This window comes from Microcaecilia unicolor, chromosome 1 (assembly GCF_901765095.1).
Source record: "Microcaecilia unicolor chromosome 1, aMicUni1.1, whole genome shotgun sequence".
Lineage (NCBI taxonomy): Eukaryota > Metazoa > Chordata > Amphibia > Gymnophiona > Siphonopidae > Microcaecilia > Microcaecilia unicolor.
In genome coordinates this window covers 115,788,433-115,815,078 of record NC_044031.1, presented here as the reverse complement: position 1 = coordinate 115,815,078, position 26,646 = coordinate 115,788,433, and the positions used below count along the sequence as shown (strand labels likewise).

Below are 26,646 nucleotides of genomic sequence, written 5' to 3'. Positions count from 1 at the left end.
TAATTCAATCAGTGTTAGCTATTCTATCATCCTCTGGAAAATTCCGTTGCATTATGGGGAACCAAAAAATTCAAACTGCATCACTCTCATTCACAAGTAGTCTTTTCACTGATATTGTGAGACTGCTTAATTATCCCAATAAAGTTCTAGAGATTGTATTCATCCATGCTGTTAACAAACCAAAATCATAAGCTCCCCAATCTGCTCTTTTGAGCAATCCAGGTGATACTGACCTCAACAATTCATCTGCATTAGACTCCACTTCGGTCCATGTTTTTCACCAATAATGGCATCATCAGGAGTCCTACATGGGTCCATGTTTTGCCAAAAACGGCATCTCTTGAGTTCAAATTTCAAAAAAATTATATTAAATGTTGCCATCGCAAATCATTATTATAATGTTCCAATATACATTTAAAATTTACAAATACATTTAAAATGCAAATAACATGCAAACAACTTGCGGACACTTCCCAAGGTACAGAACACCATGAATGGTTGCTTTTTCACTTAGAGCAACCCCCCCAATAACCAGTACTGTCAGCTGACCCACTGGTCCTATTTATACTGTGAAGCCTCCCGCTTCGGATCCCCCTGGGCACATCCTACTCTGCCCTCTAAGTACAGATCCGGCTCATCACGGAGGCAGTTTGCAGTTTATTTAGGCACAAAACATAAGATAATCCTCCAGGTAACAGATAGTATGGTAATCCACCAAGTAAATAAGGTACTGACTCTGCTGTCCAAGTGGCTTGGCCCCCAATGTCCAAAACCCTGCACTCCAAAAAGGAATGATTTCCAAAATACAGTAGTTAACCCAAAGAAAATAGTTCAAGCACCCCAGCAGATCATATAAAGCAGTTTATGCCAAGCAATTCCCAAAACACATCAGTTCAAAGGGTTCAAAGAAGAAATCCCAGCAGTTCATATAAAGCAGTTCATGCCAAGCAATTCCCAAAACACAGCAGTTCAAAGGGTTCAAAGAAAAAACAACCCAGCAGTTCATATAAAGCAGTTTAAGCAGAGCACTACCTTTCCCCTCTCCCTCCTCTCTTAATCACTACAGGGAGAGTAAAAGGGTCCCACCCAACTTGGCCAGCACTACTTCCTGACCACCACCCCAATACCCAACAGTTGTAAACATGCTCTCTTAACTCCCCTTCCGGGCTATCCACCTTTTCCCTTTTTCTACCAAGCCTTCATACCATGCATCCAGCTGCTTTTCACCTGGGTGCCTCCTAGTTTAGCCAGAGCAGAAGTATCCATTGACTCCTCTTGTCTTCCCTCCTCCCCCTTTTCTTCCCCTTGCCAGTCCATGGGTTCTTCACCACACCCACCGCTCAGCTGCTCCTCATCTCCCTGATTGGGTAGGCTCAGAACCTCTTCCCTTAGCCTAGTTCTCTGTGACAGGTTTCCCCAAATCCCCCCTCTTGTCCTTCTCCTAGCAACCTCTGGAGGCTGTTGGGAATGGAAGTCCCTGTTTCTATCGTATGTCCTACTCAAAGGCTGTTGGGAGTTGTAGTTTTTCCTTTTCCTCCATTCTTCAGGGGAAAAAGAACCCTCTCTCTTTCTCTCTCCAGCCCCCTCCTTCCCCTTTGCGCTAAGAACCCTCTCTCTTTCTCTCTCCAGCCCCCTCCTTCCCCTTTGCACTTTCATTCTCCCTCTCCTCCTCATATTCCTTACAATATATAGTACTAGCCAGTGGCGTTCCGTGGTTGCCTGACACCCAGGGTGGATCGCCACTGCTCACCCCCCCGGGTGCAGGGCAACACTACACACCCCCTCCCCACAGTCCCCACCTGCCTTCCAAGTTCCAGCTCCGTCCACCCCAGCGTGGCACCTTGCATCTGCAGCGCTGCTGTAAAAAGAAGAAAATCGCCTTGTCGTTGGCTCTTCCCTCACTGTGTCCCGCCCTCGAGGAAATAGGAAGTTATGTCAGAGGGCGGGACACAGTGAGGGAAGGGCTGATGATGAGGCGATTTTCTTCTTTTTACAGCAGTGCTGCAGATGCGAGGCGCCACGCTGGGGTGGACGGAGCTGGAACCTGGTTGGCAGGTGGGGACTGCGTCGGGGGGGGAGGCGGCTCCATACCAAGGGGGGGAGGGTGTGTGGATTGATGGAGCAGAGCACCCCCCCACCTGTTGACACCCGGGGCAGACCGCCCCCACTGCCCCGCCCTTGCTACGCCACTGGTACTAGCCTACTACTGAAATCCATTCCACCTCTTTATTCAGTCCTTGTGATTCCACTGTTTGCTAGGCGTACATCATTCTCTGTTCTATTTTTACCAGAATATCTACAATGTCTCCTCCTCTTTTCAATGTAACTTGTCTCAATACTATAAAACTTAAATTCTTCACCTCAAGGTTACATTGCAGCCAATGATCTACTAGTGGAGTATCAGTCCATCTCAGCCTTAAATTGCTCAAATGTTGTGCCATTTGTGATTTAACAATTCTCTTATTCTGTCCTATATACCATTTAAAACATGGACAATGTATTACATGTATGACCTGTTTGGAATTACAGTCAGTTCTAGAACAAAGCTTATACTGTCTATTTGTATTAGGTTTACTTATATTGTCTGTTTCCATACAAAACTGACAGTAAACACATCGATTGTGTTTGAAATGACCCTTAAGGCGGTAAGACTTAGATCTACACTTCGATTAACATTCAACAACTCTGTAAGGTTATGTCCCCTAGTATAAGCAAATCTTGGCATTATACTTAAACCCGAGTGAAGAGATAAAATATTCCAATGCTTATTGATAATATGTTTAATTTTTGATTCTTAGGAGGTGTATGGAAGGTGTATGCAACTGGGGTGCAGAATTAAATAACCACTGGTGTTCTGCATTTTATGCTCACTTAAATGCTTTATGTAATATTTTAGAAGGGTATCCTCTCTGAAGAAATCTCTGCTTCATAACTGAGCAGTTTTACAATATCAGCAAAAGGACTACTTGTAGATGAGAGTGACACAGTTTGAATTTAGTAGTTTCCCAAATACAACAGAATTTTCCAGAAGATGATGGAACAGCGTCCTCATGAACGACAGCTTTTTAAAACAACAATTTTGTGAATTCTAATGTTGATTGATGATTTAATTCAAGGAGAGTCATCGCAAAAAATGTTTAGTTTCAAGATAAGTATGAAGTAATATAGTATGAAAAACATATTTAGAAATACATTTGAAGAGGTTCACAAGCACTATAGGGACTTGACACAGGCTGTGTTTCATCTAAAGTGCCTGCATCAGGAGTCCACAGTGCATAGTTCCAGAAGTGAAGCAGAAATGTCGTTGGGCTGACCCCATTGAAGGTTGTGACTAATAGGTTTGCACCTGCCTTTTACTACCCAGAGAAAATGCTACACTTTCTGAGCTCATACACAACTGTGTATTTGATAAATGCACTTCTGGAACTATGTACTGTGGACTCCTGATGCAGGCATTCTAGCCAAAACATCGCCTGTGCCGAGTCCCCTTAGTGCTTGTGTATCTCTTTAAGTGTATTTGTGCTAACTCTTGTCTAACTAAGATTATCTAAGAGACCTTTTTGACTCTGCCCTGATCTTTGGTATTTGAGAACATGCTGTACATCTGTATATCCTGTTCTAAGATACTAGAGGAACTTGAGATGTCTCAATCTGGACTTCCTTTCTTTTTCAAATCAAACTCAATCAAATCAAATTAAAAATGTAGCAACAAGAAATAACAAGCCCACATTAATGAGGAAAGAGGAGATACAAATATAGGAAAAATTCAAAATCAAACCTTGGTACCAAATATTTTTAGGCGCTATTTATAGAATTCACCCCTTAATGACTCGATCTAAATTGCATACTGCATTGTCATATTCCTTACAATATATGTGACATTCATTAAACCTGGAGTCACTATCCTAATCTCACTAGCTTCTAAAAGGGTCCTTTTACTAACCTGTGTTAGCAGCTAATGCAGCATTTTCAGTGTGGTAGACAGTAGCACAGGCTTTTGCTAATGTCATCTGTGATAAACAGGAGTTTGTGCAGTAAAAACACTGCCCCCTGGCGACCCCCCTGGCGAGTCCTGCACTTCCTCTCAGTCCCCTACTTATTTTTTTTAAGACTCAGCAGCGCGAACGGTGTAGGCAGCAATTGAAAGAGGCTGTCAGCATCAGAGCTTCCCTCTGCGAGTCCCGCCTATGTTGTTTCAACTTCCTGTTTCTGCATAGGCGGGACTTGCAGAGGGAAGCTCCGATGCTGACAGCCTCTTTCAATTGCTGCCTGCACCGTTTGCGCTGCTGAGTCCGATGCTGGCAGGCAGTGGAGAAGGAGGACGGGCTGGGAGGAGGATGAGCTGGAAGAAGAATCGCTGGACATGGAAGAGGGGAGGGCAGGGGAGAGAGGAGAATTGCTGGGTATGGATGGGATGGGAGGGCAGGAAAGAGAGAATTGCTGGACATGGATGGGAGAGGAGTGCAGGGGAGAGAGGAGAATCACTGGACATGGATGGGAGGACATGTAAATAGAAAACAGTATGTACTTTTTACTGAAGTATGCAGTTATACAACCACCTTCATAGTATTTATGGATGCAACATTTATCCTGCGAGGATTCTGTTTTAATTGGGCCAAAGAAGCTTTTACTTATTTAAGTCTTTATTTAAAGTCGTGATCATATTTACAAGTGCATATTTTCTCTGCTTTCCTCTTAAAAGCAATGGAAGTTTGCAATTTTGAAAGTGGAAATGCATGTGAATGGTATCAACCATCAGTTTCATTAAAAAATGCCCATATGTTTCAATGGAGCAGCGGAAAAGGAGTCAGTATCCATCCTGGAGAAGAAAACCACAGACCCTCACGAGACCACACAATGTAAGAGAATTCACAATACTGAATATCTTTACAATGTTAATTTATTATAGCAAACTACTGTATGACAATTCATTAAGGGGGGGGGGGGAATTATTAAGCTAGGGGTTGCCAGCACCATTTTGAATCACAGTGCCAGCAGGACAAGAGCAACAGGGGATTGATTTTGTCCTTAGACCACTAGACCACCAGATACAGGGTCCTTAGGCCCTCACTGATGGATGGGGGACTGAGTATGTGCAGGCAATCAGGGTGCAAGGTCTTGATCGGTGGGGGGGGGGGGGGGGGGGGGGAAGGAGAGTTGACCTGAGCCAAAAGAAACAGCAGGTGAATGCTTCCACAGCAGTCAAACAAACAAGCAAAAAAGTGGCTCTACTGGTAATTCCTGTGAGATTCGTCATGTCCTTTCAACCCTGGGACGATGTGTTGAGTTATCCTGAGGACCATCTGAACATACACCTGTAGAGCCAAGTGCCCATAACAGAGGATAAAGATACTTCATTGTCTCTTTTGGATAGATGGACTTATGTGATTCAAAATCAGAAAAAGATTATTAATGAACTACATTATATACTTCTTTTAGAGTAAGATAGGAACCAAAGAATACCTCGGTGACTCAGGATTATGAAAGGGCCTACCATGTTCCAAGATGATCAGACGTTTTTAGATAAGTGATGTAAAATACTTAACAAGTGCTCTTTACACCTTATGACAGTTTTAATTGAAACAGCTAAGAAAAAGGCAGATTCTGTAAAAACACAATTGAAAATAGAGTTGGATAAACTACAAACAGATGACAATAATTTTGATATGGTGGGTCTAAACATTGCATGTGACTTTTTTGGAGAACAAACTTTTATTTGGAAGATATTCAACTTCTGTCAGTCCTTGGAACCTTTCCTTCCACTTTTTTACTTGTTTGTTTGGCTGCTGTCGAAACATTCAACCGCTTTGTCTTTTGTATCTCAGGGGAACATTGTTGTGTAACACATGGAGGGGTAAAATCGAATGGGGCACCCAAGTTTTCCTGAGGACGTCCTTGCAGGACGTCCCGGCGAAGGGGCGGGGAAACCCGTATTATCAAAACAAGATGGGCGGCCATCTTTCATTTCGATAATACGGTCGGGGATGCTCAAATCTCAACATTTAGGTCGACCTTAGAGATGGTTGTCCTTAGAGATGGTCGTCCCTGATTTTCGGCGATAATGAAACACAAGGACGCCCATCTCAGAAACGACCAAATCCAAGTCATTTGATCATGGGAGGAGCCAGCATTCATAGTGCACTGGTTCCCCTGACATGCCAGGACACCAACTGGACACCCTAGAGGGCACTGCAATGGAATTCATAAATTGCTACCGGGTGCATAGCTCCCTTATCTTGGGTGCTGAGCCCCCCAAACCCCCCCCCCCCACAAAACCCACTCCCCACAACTGTACAACACTGCCATAGCCCTAAGGGGTGAAGGGGGACACCTAGATGTGGGTACAGTTGGTTTCTGGTGGGGTTTGAAGGGCTCACATTTACCACCACATGTGTAACAGGTAAGGGGGTGTGGGCCTGGTTCCGGCTGCCTGAAGTGCACTGCACAAACTAAAACTGCTGCAGGGACCTGCATACTGCTGTCAGGGAGCTGGGTATGATATTTGAGGCTGGCATACAGGCAGGCAAAAAATATTTTTTAAGTTTTTTTTTTTTAGGGTTGGAGGGGGTTAGTGACCACTGGAGGAGTAAGGGGAGGTCATTCCCGATTTCCTCCGGTGCTCATCTGGTCAGTTTGGGCACCTTTTTGAGGCTTGGTCACAAGAAAAAATGGACCAAGTAAAGTCAGCCAAGTGCTCATCAGGGATGCCCTTCTTTTTTCCATTATTGGCCGAGGACACCCATGTGTTAAGCACGCCCCAGCCCTGCCTTCATTATGCTTCCAACACGCCCCCGGGAACTTTGGTAATCCCCGCGACAGAAAGCAGTTGAGGGCACCCAAAATCGGCTTTCAATTATGCCGATTTGGGCGACCCCAGGAGAAGGACGCCCATCTCCCGATTTGTGTCAAAAGATGGGCACCCTTCTCTTTCGATGATGAGCCCAATAGTAAAATTGACAAAGAAAAATGTTGAGATATGGCAGATATTAAACTTAATAACATGATATCCATTGATGATTGCTGTCTGTTGCATTGGAATCAAACAAATGGTAATATTTAAATGCAATTGCCATATCAAAAGTAAGACAGAGTAATCAACAGAAGTGTCAGGCTTCGTTTACTAGATATACATTAGAGGACAAAAGAAAATGTAGGTTATTGGAACAAAAATGGCAAAGATCTTTACTTGAGGATGATAGAGCTAATTGGAGGAAAGCTGTAAACAGCTATAAATGGTATCTTAGAAGAGCGAAACAAATGCTTTATACTTCTCTTTTTGGGAATATGAAACTTGATACCAAGAAACATTTCAGACTCTTATAGTCTCTTAAAAACTTTAGGTGTGCAGATTAATATAGTGGATATACCTTCTCTTAATGAATTAGCAACTTTTTTTCCAGACAAAGATAGAGAAGATTAGATCTTCTGTAAATTACTATGATCTTTCTATGTTGGAATTTTTTTTAATACTGATTACATAGGAGGGGTTACTTCCAATAAGGTCTAATTGTCTTTTAACATACCCAGTGTTTCTGGACCGATACCGTTCTTAAAGAAGCAAACTTTGTTGCATTGTACACTAGATAACTGCCCAGCTTTCCTACTAAATTCAGCACCACCAATATTTCTAAACTATTTAAGACGTGGCCTTGAAAATGTACTTACAACAGGCTTTTTTTGTTAAAGAAATGAGTTCTATAGTCCTTATTCCCATTCAAAAAATCCAACTCTGTCTCTTTCTGATGTATCTAATTACTGTACCATTGCTTCTTGACTAAATTGATAGAAACTATTGTTGCTAAACAATTAATGGAGTTTCTTGAACATTGGGAAATCCTTCCTAGCATTCAATCTGGTTTTAGAAGTAACTTCAGTACTGAAACTGTAGCGACATTGCTTGCAGCTGTTGCTAGACAGGAACTGAGTGTATGACATAGCGTTTTGGTTATGCAGTTTGATATGTCAACCTTATTTGATGTGGCTGACCACAATAGTTTACTGCAATAGCTGGATTTTTATGGGATAACTGGGTCTGTTATTAATTGGTTTGGAAATTAATGTAGAGGGGTGTGGTAGAGACCTGCCTGCTGTGGGAAATTAACGTAGAATAGAGCCTATCAAGTTAAGCAGGTGAATGACATCTCTTTTTCTTGGACTTCAGAATGTGGAGTGCCACAAGGATTCCCAGTTTCTCCTATTCTTTTTAATGTGCTAATATCGCAACTAGCGATTAAACTCTCTCGTGCTGGTTGTTGTGCTTATATTTATGCAGATGATGTCATGTTAATGATACCTTTTGATGAGTCTTTGGCTACTGTTAATACCTTAATTACAAAGGGAATAGACATTATGACAAATTGGTCATCAATGTTTAAATTAAAATTTGATAATGGAAACATCAAGGGGGTCATTTACTAAAGCTTAGCTCGAGTTGTCTGCAGCAGGGCCCATAGGAATAAAATGGGCCCTGCTGCAGATAACTCAAGGTAAGCTTTAGTGAACCCCCCCAAATATGTGGTCTTAAGTAATTCTTTGTCACCATATATGGAACAACCCTTTTGACAAGCCAGGTTGAGTTTAAGTTGGAAAATAAATTGAAGATACTGGGAGTCATATTTGATGAACATCTACCTTTTGAACCCCATTTAAATGGAATAGTTAAAAAGGTATTTTACACCATTTAAAAAAATTATAAAGAATTAGGGCAAATTTCAATTGTAATGCATTTAGGATCATTGTACAATCTTTAATCCTAGCTCACATAGATTATTCCAATGCTACTTTAGTGGGGTTACCTGAGGGTTTATTTAAAAAATATACTACAGAACCTACAGAATACAGCCGCTCATTTAATTTATGGCTTTTCAAGATTTGAATCAGCTTCCCTTCTTTTGAGGAATTTGCACTGGCTTTCAGTCAGAGCTCAGATTATTTTCAAACTCTATACTATGGTTTTCCTTATTTTACATGGTATGCTTCGTGAATGTTTGTGTAAATGGGTTAACTAAGCCTATAGAAATATGGATCGTTCTGATAGACTTCTAGTTATTGCCATATCCTTGCCCTAAAAATGTGCATTATATTTAATGGGTTATTTTTGTATCAAGCGACCAAACGGTGGAACATTTTGCCTTTAAGTTTGAGGAAATGATTATAAAACTTTTAGAAAAGCTTTGAAGACCCACCTTTTAAAATTGTTTAATAATGGTTGAGTGATCCCTGCAAATGTCTTTATATTCTTTGGAGCCTATCCAATTTTTTAAAAGTGAATGATTTTTTTGCTAAGATTTGTATATTTCTGGAGACTGTCCAGCCCTCTTAAATTTGTAAGCCACATAGAGGGAATTCTGAAACCTCTCGTGCACAAAACTAACAGCTTCATACAAGACACCACAGACTTTCTGAATAAATTGAAAAATATCAAGCAATTACCACCACCTTCTGGTCACGATGGATGTAGAATCACTATACAGCAACATTCCACATGCGGATGGCATACATGCATGTGGGAGACTCCTAAAACCATCCACACTGGACCATCAATACTCACCAGAAACTATTACAAAATTAATCAAATTTATTTTAACTCAGAACTACTTCCGCTTTAACAATTATATCTATCTACAAATAATGGGCACTGCGATGGGCACCAGGACAGCACCCCAATATGCCAACCTTTTTATGGCTGAGCTGGAAGAGACATTTCTGAATACATACCAGACCAAACCTCTAAAATACTACCGGTACATCGATGACATTTTTATGATTTGGACGGAGGGGGAAGAAACTCTGAAACAATTTTACTATTCCTTCAATACATACCATCCTACAATCAGATTCAAAATTGACTACTCCCCAGAAAAAGTCAATTTTTTGGACACCACATCTCAATCAGTGATGGCTGTATACAAACATCTATATACAAGAAACCCACAGACAGATGCAGCTACCTCCACAACTCCAGCTTTCATCCTTCACATACAAAAAGATCCATTATTTACAGCCAAGCCATAAGATACCACCGTATCTGCTCTGACCCAGGGGATAGAGACAGACACCTTGAAATCCTGACTTCATCCTTCAAACAGAAAGGCTACAACCCCAAAATAATCTTCAAGAATATTGCCTCCTCCCTCAAAACACCCAGGGAAAATCTGCTACAGTACAAAGAAAAAAAGCCACAGACAGAATCCCCCTTGTAGTGACATACAACCCAGAGCTGGAGAAACTGAGGAAAATCATAAGAGATCTACAGCCTCTACTCAAGGAGGATGAATTACTGAAAGAGATATTCCCATCCCCACCAGCGCTGGCCTTCCGACAGCCACCCAACTTAAAACACAAGCTAATCAGAAGTAAACTCCCAACACAGACTGAAAAGGAAGAGAAGGGCACATTTCCCTGTAATATAGCCAGCTGCAAGCTATGCCAAAACATTTCACAGGACCCCACAGTCATTCACAAAGGAAAAATATTCAACATAAAGGAATCTTTCACATGCTCATCTTCCAATGTGGTATATATCATTCAGTGTAAAAAATGTAACGAAGGATGCTATATTGGAGAAACAGACCAGATGCTTAAGACAAGATTTAATTTACATAGACCTCACATGAAGAAAGCTGGTGCCAGTCAGGTTCCCATCCCTGTGGGCCAACACTTTACAAGACCAGAACACTGCACCAGTGATTTCACAGTAAGAATCCTGAAAGGTAACTTTAATACAATACAGGAACGTAAGACCTTTGAAGTCAGAATGATTGAATATTTTGACACCCAACAGACAGGACTTAACAAGGATCTGGGTTTTCTAGCCCATTATAAACCATAAAGTTGTATTTCTCTGTTTATCACCCTCCTCTCACCTACCCACCCCCACCCTGCTAGACTGTCAATGAAATGCTCGGATGTTTCACTTATATATACTATCAGCTACCACATTTGCTTATTTCCGATCTGACAAAGAAGGGCAACCTTCGAAAGCTAATCAAGAAATGTATTAAGTTATGTCCAATAAAAAAAGGTATCATTTTATTTTCTTTTCCATGTTTTATTTTGTTTGATTTCTATTGATAAGCCACATAGAAATCATGAGGGATTTTTCAGGGTATACACCTTATTATATTGTATTTTATTGTATTTTTTTTGTGTCCTTAACATCATTGTTCATTTTGGGGCATTTTTACAGTGCTATGGTATGCACTAACATGTGCTTACCACAGTAAAAACATTGTTTTAAAATGTATTTATGTTACAGTAGGGGGCCCAAAACGTTTGCTTGCCTGGAGCTCACCAAAAGGTTAATTCTGTCCCAGTCCCCAGTAAAGAACAGAAGAATCACAGAGGGAGCTGCTAATTCCCAGAAAGACAATGATAAATCTGACAGGCAATTCATCTGTTTTGTATGAATGCGTTTTTCTCAAACTAATCCTGCTGCAAGTACATTTTTCATTTGCAGCTCTGAAGCATCTGGTTCAAGTTTGCAGAACCTCTGGGAATGTACTTTCTACCTTTGCTACAAAAATTGTTTGGCAGGGGAGGCTAGTAGAATTGACTTCTATAGGGAGGATGCTTTCAGTTTGAACTCTGCTCAGTAGTCCATTCTTATGAATAATTTCTTAAATTCGTTGACCTGAATCAAAATAGCATCCTGTGTAAATTGTTATATCTTGAACATAGATGATACTCATTCCCTTATTTAAAAAAAAAAAAGAAAAAAAGAGAGATGTTCAACTGCATCAAATGTCAAGAAACGCAAGTTTCTGGAAACTAGAGAAGCAGAGTAGATGAGGACCATTTTCTTAACAAAATCCTTTCTACTTAAGGTGAAGGAAGGTGTGAAGGATTCATGAAGACATTCTATTGTATTTTACTGACTTCTTTTAATTTTTGTGGAAAATTATCAGAGTATCTCCTTTTGGTTTAGATTGTTCATAGATCCTGTTATACACAGAAACAGAGAAACAGAAAATGATGGCCAAAAAAAGACCATCCAGCTTATTTTCGAAGGAGAAGGGCGCCCATTTTCTGACACAAATCAGGAGATGGGCACCCTTCTCCTAATGGCGGCCAAATCGGTATAATCGAAAGCGGATTTTGACTGCCCTCAACTGCAGGTCATCGCAGGAGCGGCAAAAGTTTAAAGGGGCATGTCGGAGGCATAGCGAAGGCGGGACGGGGCGTGGTTAACACATGGGCGCCCTCAGCTAATAAAGGAAAAAAGAAGGGCGGCCCTGATGAGCATTTGGCCGACTTTACTTGGTCCATTTATTTTCAGGACCAAGCCTCAAAAAGGTGTCCGAACTGACCAGATGACCACCAGAGGGAATCAGGGATGACCTTCCCGTACTCCCCCAGTGGACACCAACTCCCTCCTACCCTAAAGAAAAAATTAAAAAAAAATTTTGCCAGCCTCTATGCCAACATGAAATGTCATACCCAGCTCCATGACAGCAGTATGCAGGTCCCTGTAGCAGTTTTAGTGGGTGCAGTGCACTTCAGGTAGGCAGACCCAGGCCCATCCCCCCTACCTGTTACACTTGTGGTGGTAAAGGTGAGCCCTCCAAAACCCACCCGAAACCCACTGTACCCACATCTAGGTGCCCCCCGTTACCCTTTAAGGGCTATGGTAGTGTTGTACAGATGTGGGTAGTGGGTTTTGGGGGCTCAGCACACAAGGTAAGGGAGCTATGCATCTGGGAGCAATTTGTGAAGTCCACTGCAGTGCCCCCTAGGGTGCCCGGTTGATGTCCTGTCATGTGAGGGGGACCAGTGCACTACAAATGCTGGCTCCTCCCATGACCAAATGGCTTAGATTTGGCTGGTTTTGAGATGGCCGGCTTCGGTTTCCATTATTGGCGAAAACCGAGGCCGGCCATCTCTAAGTCCGGTGATCTCAACATTTAGGTTGACCATCTCTAAGGTTGACCTAAATGTTGAGATTTGGCCGGCCCCGACCGTATTATCGAAACGAAAGATGGCCGCCCATCTTGTTTGATAATACGGTTGGCTCAGCCCCTTCCTGGGGCTGTCCCTGAAATGGGCACCCTTAGAGATAGGCACCCTCATTCAACTCTGCCCCTCCATATGGCCTATGCAGTCTATCTATCCACTGTGATTCTCCCATGCTTTCTTGAATTCAGATACTGTTCTTGTTTCCAACATCTCCATCTATCACCTGTTCTGCAAAGCAAAATATTTCCTTAGAATACTTCTAAGTCCATTTTATCCCACCCTCATCTTATGACCCATTGTTCCAGAGCATGATTTTCATTAAAAGCCTACCTCCTGTGCATATATACCTTGGAGGTAGAGTATTTACATGTCTCATATCAGAGTGTGGGGTGCTGCAGGGATCCCTACCTCCCCAATATTGTTTAGTGTCATACTAGCACCATTAAGAAAGAAATTAAATAAATGGACTTTAACCCTTTCATCTACCTAGATGACATATCATATATGTCCCTTTCATTAATGACATTTCAGAGATATCAAACACAGTGAGGCTATGACCTTCAAACTCAAATTAAATATAGAAAAAACTAAGGGCTCTGTTTACTAAGGTGTGCTTGTGTTTTTAGTATGTGCTAAATGCTAGAGACATCCATATATTCTTATGAGTGTCTCTAGCGTTAGCGTGTGCTAGTTTTTAACATGTGCTAAAAACGCTAGTGCACCTATAGCGCAGCTTAGTAAACAGGGCGATAATAATATTCAGTTTGGTCAATTGTGAAATTGGGATAAGAGGTGTTTGAGTGTGAGCTTGATAGTACCCGGAATTTAGGGCCCTGTTTACTAAGCAGTGCTATAGGCAGACTAGCGTTTTTGGCGCACGCTAAAAATTAGCATGCACTAATGTTAGAGACACCCATAGGAATATTTGGGTGTCTCTAGCATTTAGCATGCCCTAATTTTAGCACACGCTAAAAAGGCTAGCACACCTTAGTAAACAGGGCCCTAAATTCCTGGTACTATCAATCTCGCACTCAAACACCTCTTATCCCAATTTCACAATTAATTGACCAAACTGTCTATCCTACAGTGGTGTTCCTAGGGAGGCTGACACCCGGGGTGGATCGACGATGCGCCCCGCCCCCAGGTGCAGCGCCCCCCCGGAACAGTGCGATGCCCCCCCCCGGCGAAAGAACCCCCGATCCCCCGGCAAAAGAACCCCCCCGGGTGCACGCCGCTGGGGGGGGGGGGGGGGGGTGCCGCGTGCCTGCCGGCTCTTTGTTTTCATGCTCCATTTGCCCCGGAACAGGAAGTAACCTGTTCCGGGGCAAAGGGAGCATGAAAACAAAGAGCCGACAGGCGCGCGGCACCCCCCCAGTGGTGTGCACCCGGGGCGAACCGCCCCCCCTTGGTACGCCACTGCTATCCTATAGATATAAAATTAAAAATTCTAGGAGTTGTTTCTGACCAACATTTTTCCTTCGAAGACCAAACTCATGCAGTAATTGCTAAGATGTTCAAGACAATGTGGAGCTTAACAAGGACTCATTCAGATTACTCATTCGAACACTGACATTTTCACAATTGGACTATTGTAATGCAATATATGTAGGAAACAAAGAATCTATACTTAAATTGCTTCAGACAGCACAAAATACAGTAGCACGGTTAGTTTATGGGACACCAACATTTAATAAGGCCATCCCTATACTTATTGCATTACATTGGCTTCCAATCAGAGGTTGAATTATGTTTAAAACATGCACATTAATATTCACAATTGTGTTTGGTATGGTACCAGACTATATGACGAGCCTAATTGTCCTGTCAGCTAGAAATGCAAAGCCAACATCAAAAGAATATGGTCATAAAAATGTAACATACAAGACTGTTTATACAGCTGGATTTGATTTCTAAGATCCAAATGGTGCAATCTCTTTCCAAAAGAAATCAGAAGCATAAGCTCCTATTTTCTATTCTGAAAAGCTTTCAAAATTTATATGTTAAAAAAAATATTTATCTATGTAATCATTAACGTAGAAATCTCATTCCAATATATATATATAACACACACACTGTTATATTCACTGTTTTATTATAAGCCACATTGAACCATAATTTGATTTTTGGATAATGTGGGATATAAGAATAAATAAAAAAGTAAATGCAGAATTTTCTACTTGTGTCTAAAGTTCAAAGTTCAGAGGACAAGTCTTTGACTCCCCTCCCCCCCCCCCCCCCCCCCCCCCCCGGTTTCAGGAGTCTTCAGGCAAATGATTTGCCCTACTGACTGTTAACCCCTTAATGTGGGCATTGTCACCAGCTGACTCAATAGATTTGCTTTCAAAGTTGGAAAATAACCTAGGAGCCCGTTTACTAAGGTGAGCTAAGCCCTAATGCAAGCTTAGCATGCAGAAAAAGGCTTACCACAAGACATACTATACAATCTTGCAGTAATTTTTCCTTTTGTGTGTGCCAACTGAACGGTATTTAATTTTTTTAAATTTATGATTGGAGAGGGTGTAGCAGGGATGGATAATGGGCATAGAAGCATCATTCAGGTAGTACACTCACATTAGTGTGCACTAATTGAATAGCACAGGGTTAACATGGGAGTCCTTAAATAGCAGACAGTAAATACTCCTGTTTTAATTATTTGCATTAGCCATGCACTAATGACATCAGCATATGACCTGCAAATAAAAAAAGTTAAAAATGTCCTATTTTATGGATGCAGTAGGAATGGGATTACTGTGTGAGAAAGTGCTGCATTAGGATGCACTAAGCCTGTTTTGTAGCACATCTTAGTAAAGGGACCTCTAATTTGTCCTTTTTAAAGAACTCAATTCACAAATTTGAGCATAGTGATCCATTTTTCTGATCATTTAGTTCAGTCACTTCCTCAAACGGGGTAGATAGTGACTACAGGGCCCAAGGCCCACCCCCCCTCACACTCTTCCCCTCCTTCCTCCCCCCATGAAGACAAATTAGACCACATTTGCCCATTCTTTCTTCTGAAAAAGTGGAATTTATTATAATGACCTCAGCATAGTTACAATGTAAAAGCGGAAAACACTTTCACCGCTGAAAGTATATTAAAAACATGCTAAAAGTGAATATTAAAAATAAAACCAGAAACAGCAGCATCTGAGAAATAAACTCTAAAATTATAAATAATCATGTAAAGAGTAACAATAATAAAGATGTGTCAGAAGATCAGAATAAAATCAATGTGTGCGTGAAGAAAAACAAACCTCAACTTCTAAAGCCACATTGAGCCTGCAAGAAGGTGTAAATAATAATAATAATAATAATAATAATAATAAAGTGAATAGCTGTTATCACTGATAAAACAGCAGGTCACCCATGAAAAATGTAGCCAGATAAAATGTGGTACAAACCACAATAATAAACATAATGAGTGAAGATGATTGAGTGCTATATGGAATAAAATGTAGCACAGGCGTGGCACCCCAAATAATGTGAGTAAAAATGCTACTGCCAATGTGGCGCCAAGAGAAAGAGACACACCACCTTTAGAAAAATCCTTAACATATCACTGAGCTTCAGATTACAAGAATGCGAGGAGGGGCATTTTCAATAGTGTGTCTAAGTTGGACTTTGGATATTCTGTGCTACACATACTAAATCCGAATAGGAAATAACATAAACATCTATCTTTTTTTTTTTTTTAAAGTACTGTTTTGAATAAGTTTTTGTGCTTTATGCGCTTATCTTTTTAGGCCATTTTTGACAAAAAAACATGTACAAGTTAAAAACGCACAAAATCAAGCTATTGGGATGTAGGAGGGGCCAGCATTTTTAGAAAACTGGTCTACCAGACATCACAGGAGAGCAATGGGGCACCTTAGGGGGCACTGCTATAGACTATATAAATGCTCCAAGGTACACATCTCACTGTTGTTCCCTTATTCCTGTCTGCTGAGCCCTCCAAAACCCACTACCTCCAACTGCACACCACTACAATAGCCTTTATGGGTCAAGGGGGCACCTATATGTGGGTACAGTGGGTTTCTGGTGAGTTTTGGAGGGCTCACAGTTTCCACCACAAGTGTAACAGGTAGGAGGAGGTATGGGCTTGGGCCACCTGTCAGGTACAGTGCACTGCACCCACCACCACACCACTCCAGGGACCTTTATGCAGTTCTTATAGACCTGGCTATAACACCTGAGGCTGTCATATAGGCTGATGAGTACTATTTTTATTCATATTTTTTGAAGGTGGGAGGGGGGTCAGTGACCACTGGGGGAGTAAGGGAGGTGTCAACCGTGATTTCCTCCAGTGGTCATTTGGTCATGTAGATCACATTTTTGTTTCTTATTTGTTAGAAAAACAGGTGTAGACCAAAATATTGCAGGTTTCACCCTACTTACAAACTGTTATGGATTATATTAGTCTACAGCGAAACAAGTGCTTGTCGGAACCAGCGGAGCTTACTAAGATAAGTGAACAACAGAACTGAACTGTTAGTTGCTTCACATCAAATTGCATGATATTTGTAAATAACAAAAAAACAAAAAAAGAATATTGAAATTGACACCCAAGACAGGAGGAGAACATGACGGTCATTGATTATATATAATCACTAAGAGAGGGATTTAAATATTTGAGACATGCTATTCAGCAGTAGATCCCAGTGATTTATGAGATCACCTATCCTCTTTAGAGAATAGACGCTTACACACAAGATAGTAGGTAGGAACAGAGTATTGTCACAGTCTACTTGGTTTGCTGTTTTCACCCTAGACATTTTAGTTTTGTTCCATTATCGCTATAAAACATCCAAGTGTTAGACAAACCCTAATCCTTCCTTCCTTGTGATTTGGACGCACTGCAGACGAAATGCATAGATGTCTGCAAAACAGACTTTGAAAATACTAATTTGGACGTTTTGAGAATAAATCCATCCAAATGGTGCTTTTATGACAGTTTTTGGATGTTTTTCTCTTTCAAAAATGAGCCCTGAAGTCTTCACTCAAAAGACAAATGGAGGTCGCTGCCAAAGCTGATAGTGTCTAAAAAGTTGTTTATTAACCTGTCATTTTAATTCTCTTAATTTTGTTTGTTTATCTAAGTATATTTACGCTGATTGTAGCTAACACTAGGTGGCGTGAAAAGATGCAACCCATTGGTATCACCCTGATAGCAAATGTAAGTAGGCCCAAATGGGACTGAAAATGCATTACAGTGGCCTTTTTGTTTTTTGCAAAGGATCTTCTCTCATCTTGCAGTGTATCTAGATTGTCCTAAGATAACCAAGATACCTGGGGTTTCATTTCAAAGCACTTAAAACTCACCCATCGGAGTTGTGATGGAGCTGGTATTCATTTGTGGTGACACCAATGATGTTGATGGTAGAGGTGCAGGCTGAGCAGATGGTAGGGGCACAGGCAAGAGAATCACAGTGTTCTGTAGTCATTACATCACCACTGACACACCATGAATGCTGACCTGTTTGTGTAGCTTTTGTATGAGTGCATCCATAAGCGTTTGCTCTTGCCCGACTTCCATCTGTGCTCATGCGGTAGAACCCTTAGAATTGCATTTAGAAGTTGCCTTTGAAGCACATTTTGCGGGCCTTTTAGTGGCTGCTTTTGATAACATCTTGGCTGGTGGCATTCTGAAAAACAGATAGTGCTAGAAGAAGGAACAATACGCATAGTTAGGCAGCAGCTCATAATGAATGGCAAGCTGAGACACCCCCCTCCTTGCCTACCTACCACCTGAGATGTTAATAGGATCTCACCCTGTATTATAAGCTTTTGATTATTTTTGTATAGTTTCCCATTAAACCTCCCCCCCCCCCCCCCGGCTGCTATTGTCCAAGCTTCAGATAAATGAGCAGACACTCCACCCCCACCCCCCAGCACCTTGCTACATGAGATGGGCTGTGTATGCACACCAGACAGCTGCTAGTAATATATATCTTTTAATTTGATTCCAGTATTATTTAATATTGTTTCTTTATCATCCATAATTTATCGCCAACATCAGTATTGGCAGTCTGCATCACAAGTGATACTAAATATGGTGGCAGTCCACATCACACGTGACACTAGATAAGGCAGCATCCACAGCCACATTCAAAATGGCTGTCATATAATGAAGTACGACTGCCTGACGTCCTCAAAATGGCCGCCTAGCTAATCACACCTAATGTGGCTGTTCGGAGCCACACTCAACATAGCAGCCATACATATGGCAACCCTAAGAGTCACTGTCAAAATGGCCACCATATCTCTGAAGCTACTCCCAATATAGCCGCTGTACCTCTGACTGCCATCTCTGAAGCCACTCCTAATATGGCCACCATACCTCTGACTGCCATCTGAGCTGCATACAAAATTGCCATGGCACTTTGAAGCAACCCCTGGCCACTCTGAAAATGGTCGCCCTATATCTAACAACAGCTAAGGTCGCCATACAACTACACAGCAAGCCACCCCTACACCCTAAAAATGGCCACTGTGCTTTTTCTTTCCCATCTTGCATGGCTCTGCAGTGGAACTTGCATAGTGGACCCACACATGCACTCCGAATGCACCATAACACCACTCTCCTCATTGCCCCCACAGCAGACCATGCCTGGCAGACATGCACAAGCCTCCGAATGCATTCACGCAACCAGATGCACCATGAGGCAGAAGCATTGCCCTGGATATGTTTGCGTCCATGCACCCTACACTTCTCCCCCCATGCAAACACCTGCATGCAGGCTCATTCTCACCCTTGCAGCCTCCATAGCACACAATGTAGGCAACATCATTACGCCATAGTTGACAATGACCAAGTTCTCACCCAAAATGGGGACAGCAAAGCTGGAACAGTCACCAAGCAGGTAGACACTGACCAAGCACAGATCACAAAGTGCCAAAACATGCAGCCATGCAACATTAGCAACACAAGCAAATCACAGCCTAAGGACCACATTCAGTGACAGTGGGGGCCTGCCATCTGGGATCACAGTGCAGCCTGGAAGCACAGGGCAGAGACCACTGGACTAAGCAGTTTGCCACTACTTATAAGGAGAAGAGGATATATACCAGCACACAACATAGGAACAAGATGATCCCTGTAACGCGAATGCCAGCCAAAAACTGTTGGCATTTGAATACTTACCTCTAAGTTGAACCTTTGTCCAGCCTCCCTATTGGGTCTCCCTGCTTGTTCCCTATTGGTCAATCTCCCCCTTTGACTATGTCCCCCTCTCGTTCCTGTCCTCTTACTTTTTAACCTCAGTGCTGCCACCTCTTTTGTGGAATCCCTGCTCTCATATCATTGGACATCATCTTTCTCTGAGTAATGACAACTTTAACATCCTGACTCTTTCTTCTGTCACCCCATGCCCCACCTTGTTTAACAGTATCTTTAAGCTTTGACCTGATCCTGCAGCTCTTTACTTTTATCCCTCAAAGTTGGCTTTGAATCATGCAATTTCCCAATTTTATTTCCTTCAGGATTGCATTAAGATGAATTGTCTGCCCTGATTTATCATTGTCTTTCTGGGAATCAGATTCATGACTGAGGCCAAGGACTCCTATAATGAGCCTATCACAACACTCAGAACTTTCTGATGCCGATTTTATTTTTTTTGTTTTGTCACTGCAGCAGTGGTTTCTGCAGGGTTTTTGTTTTGCCTCTGTTCCTGTAATTGTATTCACAGGACTCTCACTAAAAGCACTTAAACAAGGCAAAGAAGATTTGAGCTGCAGAAAGAGAATAAAGCACCAAAAATTGGTGCTGCTCACAGGATCTACAATTCATGATGCAGTCAAGCCTGCTTTTCTAACTCCTATTGTAATACAATTTGGTGCTTAAAATCTTTGCACACAGAACAAAAATGATTAATTAATTTACTGCTCACTTGGACCTTTCCCCAATTTTTAGACATCATTATGATTCATCTCATATTAATTTTAATTAAAATATTTTAATGCATGTTAAAATCTTTAAACGTGTACTAATTGACAAAATATGCTAATTTGAAGGATAAAGCATGCTACATCAACTTATCACACACCAAGGGGTCCTTTTACTAAAATTTAGCTAATGATAACAGAATTATTGTGCGCTAAAAGCTAAGAAACCCACAGATATCAAATGGGTTTCTTAGGATTTAGCATGTGCTAATTTTGTTAACTTCCACTAAGCTTTAGTGAAAAGGCCCTTACATTTTTTACATTACATTTAGGAACCAGCCCTCTGATTCTATAAAAGTCACCAAAATTGTGTGCATAAATTTGGGTGTGTGCTCAATTGGTGCATGCAATTTAATTGAATAATGAGCCAATTAGTGCCAATAATTGGCTTTTTAACAATTATTGGCACTAGATTTAGTTGATGTTTATACATGCACATTTAGGTGTGGGATGAACACCTAAATTTTATATATGGCCCAAAAAGAGGGGCACAGAAATGGGAGGGTCCTGAGTGTTTCAGGGTGGATTGGAGGTGCGGTTTTCAATTACACATATAATTGTAGAATATGGGGGCAACGTGCATAAGTTTAGGTGTGGGCATTTGCACCACGATTTCGTTGGTGTAAATGGCAGTGCCTAAACTTACACGCAAACCCTGCATATAAGTGCTGTTCTGTAAATTGCGCCTAACTATAAGTGAGGTTTATAGAATATAGAATTCACCCCCAAAAGTGGCGTCATCTGCTATGACTAAAGGAAAGAAAATTACCAAGGTAAGAACCTAATTTTCCCATCCGCAAACAACCCTTTTCCGGAGATGGGAGGGTGGTAGAATGAGAGGACATGATATGAGAGTGAAGGGGGGCAGACTGAAGAAAAATGTCAGGAAGTATTTTTTCACGGAGAGAGTGGTAGATACTTGGAATGCCCTCCCGCGGGAGGTGGTGGAGATGAAAACGGTAACGGAATTCAAGCATGCGTGGGATAAACATAAAGGAATCCTGTGCAGAAGGAATGGATCCTCAGAAGCTTAGCTGAGATTGGGAGGCGGGGCTGGTGTTTGGGTGGTGGGGCTAGTTCTGGGCAAGACTTCTACGGTCTATGTCCTGAAAATGGCAGATACAAATCAAGGTAAGGTATACACAAGAAGTAGCACATATGAGTTTATCTTGTTGGGCAGACTAGATGGACCGTGCAGGTCTTTTTCTGCCGTCATCTACTATGTTACTATGTTAAATGCACATTCCTACTTTGCATTGAACTGGAAATTAAGAAAACAGGATATTCTGTAATCCAGTGGCGTAGCTATGTGGGGCCTGAGGGGGCCTGGGCCCTGTAGATTTCCTCCTGGACCCCTCTCCCGACGACCCTCTCCCCCCGTGAACCCTCCCCCGCCGTCGCCTACCTTCGGTTTTGCTGGCGGGGGACCCCAATCCCCGACAGCCGACGTCCTCTTCGTCCTGCAGACAGTGAAAAAAGTCTTCATTCTCTGAGTCTGACGTTGTGCAGGACGTCAGCATGCAACAGAACGAAGACTTTTTTCACTGTTTGCAGGACGAAGAGGACGTCGGCTGGTGGAGATTGGGGTCCCCCGCCAGCAAAACCGAAGGTAGGCGATGGCGGGGGAGGGTTCGCAGGGTGGGGGGGTCGAGAGGGCGGGAGGTTGTCAAAAGTGGCGGCGGATTGGCAATGGAGGGGTCGGCAATGGCAGGGGGGTCGGCGGCGCCAGGGGGGGGGCTAAAATGTGCCCCCTCACCTCGGGCGCTGGACCCCCTCCCACCAAAGTCTGGCTATGCCCCTGCTTGTAATCCAATTCACGTTAACATAACCTAGGAAGGACACTGGCATTTTTAAATAGTACTGCTAGCATTAAAACAAACAAACAACCACTGCACCAGTTAAAAATTGGCCTATATATGTACTGCTACTAAATTTTGTCCTTCAAGCCATGCCCTTTTTTTCATACATATAGCTTAATAATCAAATTAGTATAGGCAAAGCTATATATACATCTAGTTGGAGGGTTTTTTTTTTGTAACTTTATTTTTCTTCCTGAGGGATAAAACATAGCACTATGTATATCAGCAAAACAACAACTTGAAGATAACTAAGGTACATCAAGATTATAAGGCATCACAGATGCCACAAAGGCATTATATATCGCAATTTAATTACGAACCTTGAACCTTTCATACTTGACACTCTAACCAAAAGGTACTTCTTGTAGTTTCAACATTTGAAGACCCATTGTATCTCACAATAAAAACAAGAACATAAGCATATCCATACTGGGACAGACCAAAGGTCCATCAAGCCCAGTACCCTGTTTCCAACAGTGGCCAATCCAGATCACAAGTACCTGGTAAGATTCCAAAACAGTAAAACAGATTTTATGCTGCTTATTCTAGAAATAAACAGTAATGACTTACGGAATTTTCTTTTAGGAAATTATCCAGATCTGTTTTATACCCTGCAAAGCTAACTGCTTTTATCATATTCTCTGGTAACAATTTTCAGAGTTTAATTACATGTTGAGCGAAGAAATATTTTCTCTGGTTTGTTTTAAATTTACTACTTAGTAGCTTCATTTTGTGCCCCCTGGACCTTATATTTTTGGAAAGAATTAACAAGCAATTCACGTCTACCCGTTCCACTTCACTCGGTATTTTATAGAACTCTATCATATCTACCCTCAGCCGTCTCTTCTCCAAGCTGAAGAGCCCTAGCCACTTTAGCCTTTCCTCATAAGGAAGTTATCCCATCCCATTTATCATTTTCATTACCTTTCTCTGTACCTTTTCTAATTCCCCTATATCTTTTTTGAGCTGTGGTGACCAGAATTACACACAGTATTTGAGGTGCAGTCTCACCATGGAGCCATACAAAGGCATTATAACATTCTCATTTTTGTTTTGCATTCCTTTCCTGATAATTCCAAACATTCTATTGCTTTCCTATCTGCCGCTACACACTGACCAGAGGGTTTCAGTGTTTCATCAACGATGACACCAGATCCTTTTCCTGGGCGATGACTCCTAATGTGGAACCTTGCATCATGTAGCTATAATTTGTGTTCCTCTTTCCCACATGCATCACTTTGAACTTGCTCACATTAAACATAATTTGCCATTTGGATGCCCAGTCTCCCAGTCTCTTAAGCTTGTCTTGCAATTTTTCACAATCCTCTTGTAATTTAACAACTTTGAATAACTTTATGTCATCAACAAATTTAATTACCTCACTATTTATTCCCATCTCTAGATCATTTATAAATATGTTAAAAAGCAGCAGTCTCAGAACAGACCCCTGGGGAACTCCACTACCTACCCTTCTCCATTGAGAATACTGACCATTTAACCCTATTCTCTGTTTCCTATCCCTAAATCAGTTCACAATCCGCAATAGGACATTACCTTCTATCCCATGACTTTTTAATTTCCTTAGGAGTTGTTCACAGTAGGGGCTGAGGCATTCTTCCTTCTCTATAAAGTCATCATTCTTGCATCCAGCAACAACGGGCCAATTAACTTAAAAATTTTCCCCTCCTGAACAGTCCCTTTCCTTCACTGCTAGTATAATCCTGGGTTAGTTTGGGAACTATGATAAAGTGAGCCCTGGACTGCAAGTCACTAGAGGAGTGAGTGAATGGGGGACCTGGGAGGAACTAGGACGCTATAAATTGGAAGCCTTGAGAGGGAAGGCTTTCCTTGGTTGCCTGAGGTTTAAGCTACCTATAGCCTTCTGCCAAGTGACCCATCATAATAAAGGGGGGTTCTGAGGTGCCACATCCAGAGGATTGTATTCACGGGAATAAACTGTCAAGTTTGCATCAGTCAATTGAGAAGTCAGAAACTCAGGCAGATTTGTGGAGTCCGACCCATAACCAGGGCTTGAGTAGGATGCAGTCCACCTGTGGCTGATGTGAGACCTTCGAGGGGTACCCTGAAGGGAAAGACAGTCATAAGGAGTCCAGCCCTGATGGCATTGAAGTACATTGGGAGAGTGACATCTGCCCTGGGCTACATCAGGCTACAGGACAGGCATATGGGTTTTGCATATGTGTTAACCCAGAAAAGACTATTGCTTGTGATCATCTTGAAAAGCATATATGATTTACAACCATGACTATATCAAGATCAATGCAGTGAAAATAATCAGTTATTCAGTTTAACAAATGTTTCAGTTGTTCTTAATTCTCTGGAGTGTCGTGTGGTTCCTGACTATAAGAGCTGTTGAGACTTGGACCTAAGTAAATGTCTCTCGAGCCCAGTGTGTGCTTCAGACCACTACACCTCCTAGGTGACTGTGAAAGACTGGAGTAAGTAGTGAATGGCCTGAGAGTGTGCTGCAACTGTTGAACCTGAAACAGTTACAGAAAAAGCATTATCTTCTTGTGGCTTGGGTCCAGAGCCAACTCAGATAAGTGTCCTGGGTTACACTAGCAGAAGCAACACAGGCTTTAACTTATTTATTTTGAAAATTTGTATACTCTTTCTCATGATCCTAGGTGTTTTCCAAAATAATTCCAACAATTGGAATTATTTTGGAAAACACTTAGGATCATGTTATTTGTCAGATCTGGAGTTGAATTTTCTACCAAAATCGCTGGATTCCATTTTACTTCTACCACATGTTTTGTTTGGACATCATATTTACTGTATATACTTTGTTTATTAAGGCCTCTGGATATATTTGAGACCTACTTGTACAGATCTGAGATTAACTGCCCATCCATCTGTGAGCATCACTTTAATCAGTAGTTTAATAATGATTGAACAAACCATGAAAGCTCTTCAACACATCTAATTTGAGATGGTATGAGCGACTGTCACATCTTTCTTTTTTTTATCAAGCCTAATTAAAGTGCAATTTTTTTTTGTCTTAACAACAGTCATTTTGTAGTTGCAAGCTTAGCCTTTCACCATGATCAGACCTGCTAGGACTCTGATACAACTATATCTTATTCATTTACTTAAGCACGATGGGCTAGAATCAATAAATGATACCCAAAGCTAAGCTGGTGTTCTGTACAGGGCACTCTGCCAGATTCTATATAATCGCATCTAGCATTCCGTGCTGAAAACCAAATGTATTCTATAATAGCGTATATAACTTAATTGGCTTAACAAGCCAATCATTGTTTTTAACAGTACTTGACAAGAAATAATAAGCACTAATTGGCAATCATTAGAATTTACGGGCACAACTCATTAAGTGTATTCTGTAATACACAGTGCCTAAATTCTAATCCATGGAGCCAAAGGGGCAAGGTTGTGGGCGGGGATTTGGGTGTTTCTTTGGCTTTCCAAAATTTACATGCATTGTTATAGAATATGGTCATCTACACCTAAATCTTTGTGCGGCTATGCTTAGTTCTAGTTGCTGGGATACTAACTAACCATATTCTATATACCGTACCTAATTCTAGGTGCTGCTTATAGAATACATTTAGGTGAAAAATTATTACATGCACATTTTTCAGACACTATATATGGAATCTAGCCCAGAGTGTCCTTTACAGAATCCTAGCTTAGCACACATTTCACCCCTAACTTTCAATGCAAGCATTTATGTTTGACTGTAATAGAAGTAAATTTTAAAGATAGTTTTTCAACGCTGCCTTGACCGACAAGTGCACTCGGGGTCTGTATTTTTGATTAGAAATAATTCTGTTTGTATGAAAATGATTTGGAATGTAGAAGAAGATAAGACACAGCTCTAATTAATTTGGTATATGAAGAGGGAGGTGGAGCA

At 41.5% G+C, this 26,646-nt stretch overlaps 1 protein-coding gene across 1 annotated transcript in view; it reads left to right on the top strand.

The window, feature by feature from the left end:
- MALRD1 (MAM and LDL receptor class A domain containing 1) overlaps positions 1-26,646 on the top strand; it is a 787,803-nt gene that overhangs the window by 231,025 nt on the left and 530,132 nt on the right. The window contains 1 exon segment of the mRNA XM_030202038.1: positions 4,703-4,859. Coding sequence (XP_030057898.1) covers positions 4,703-4,859 — 157 coding nt within the window.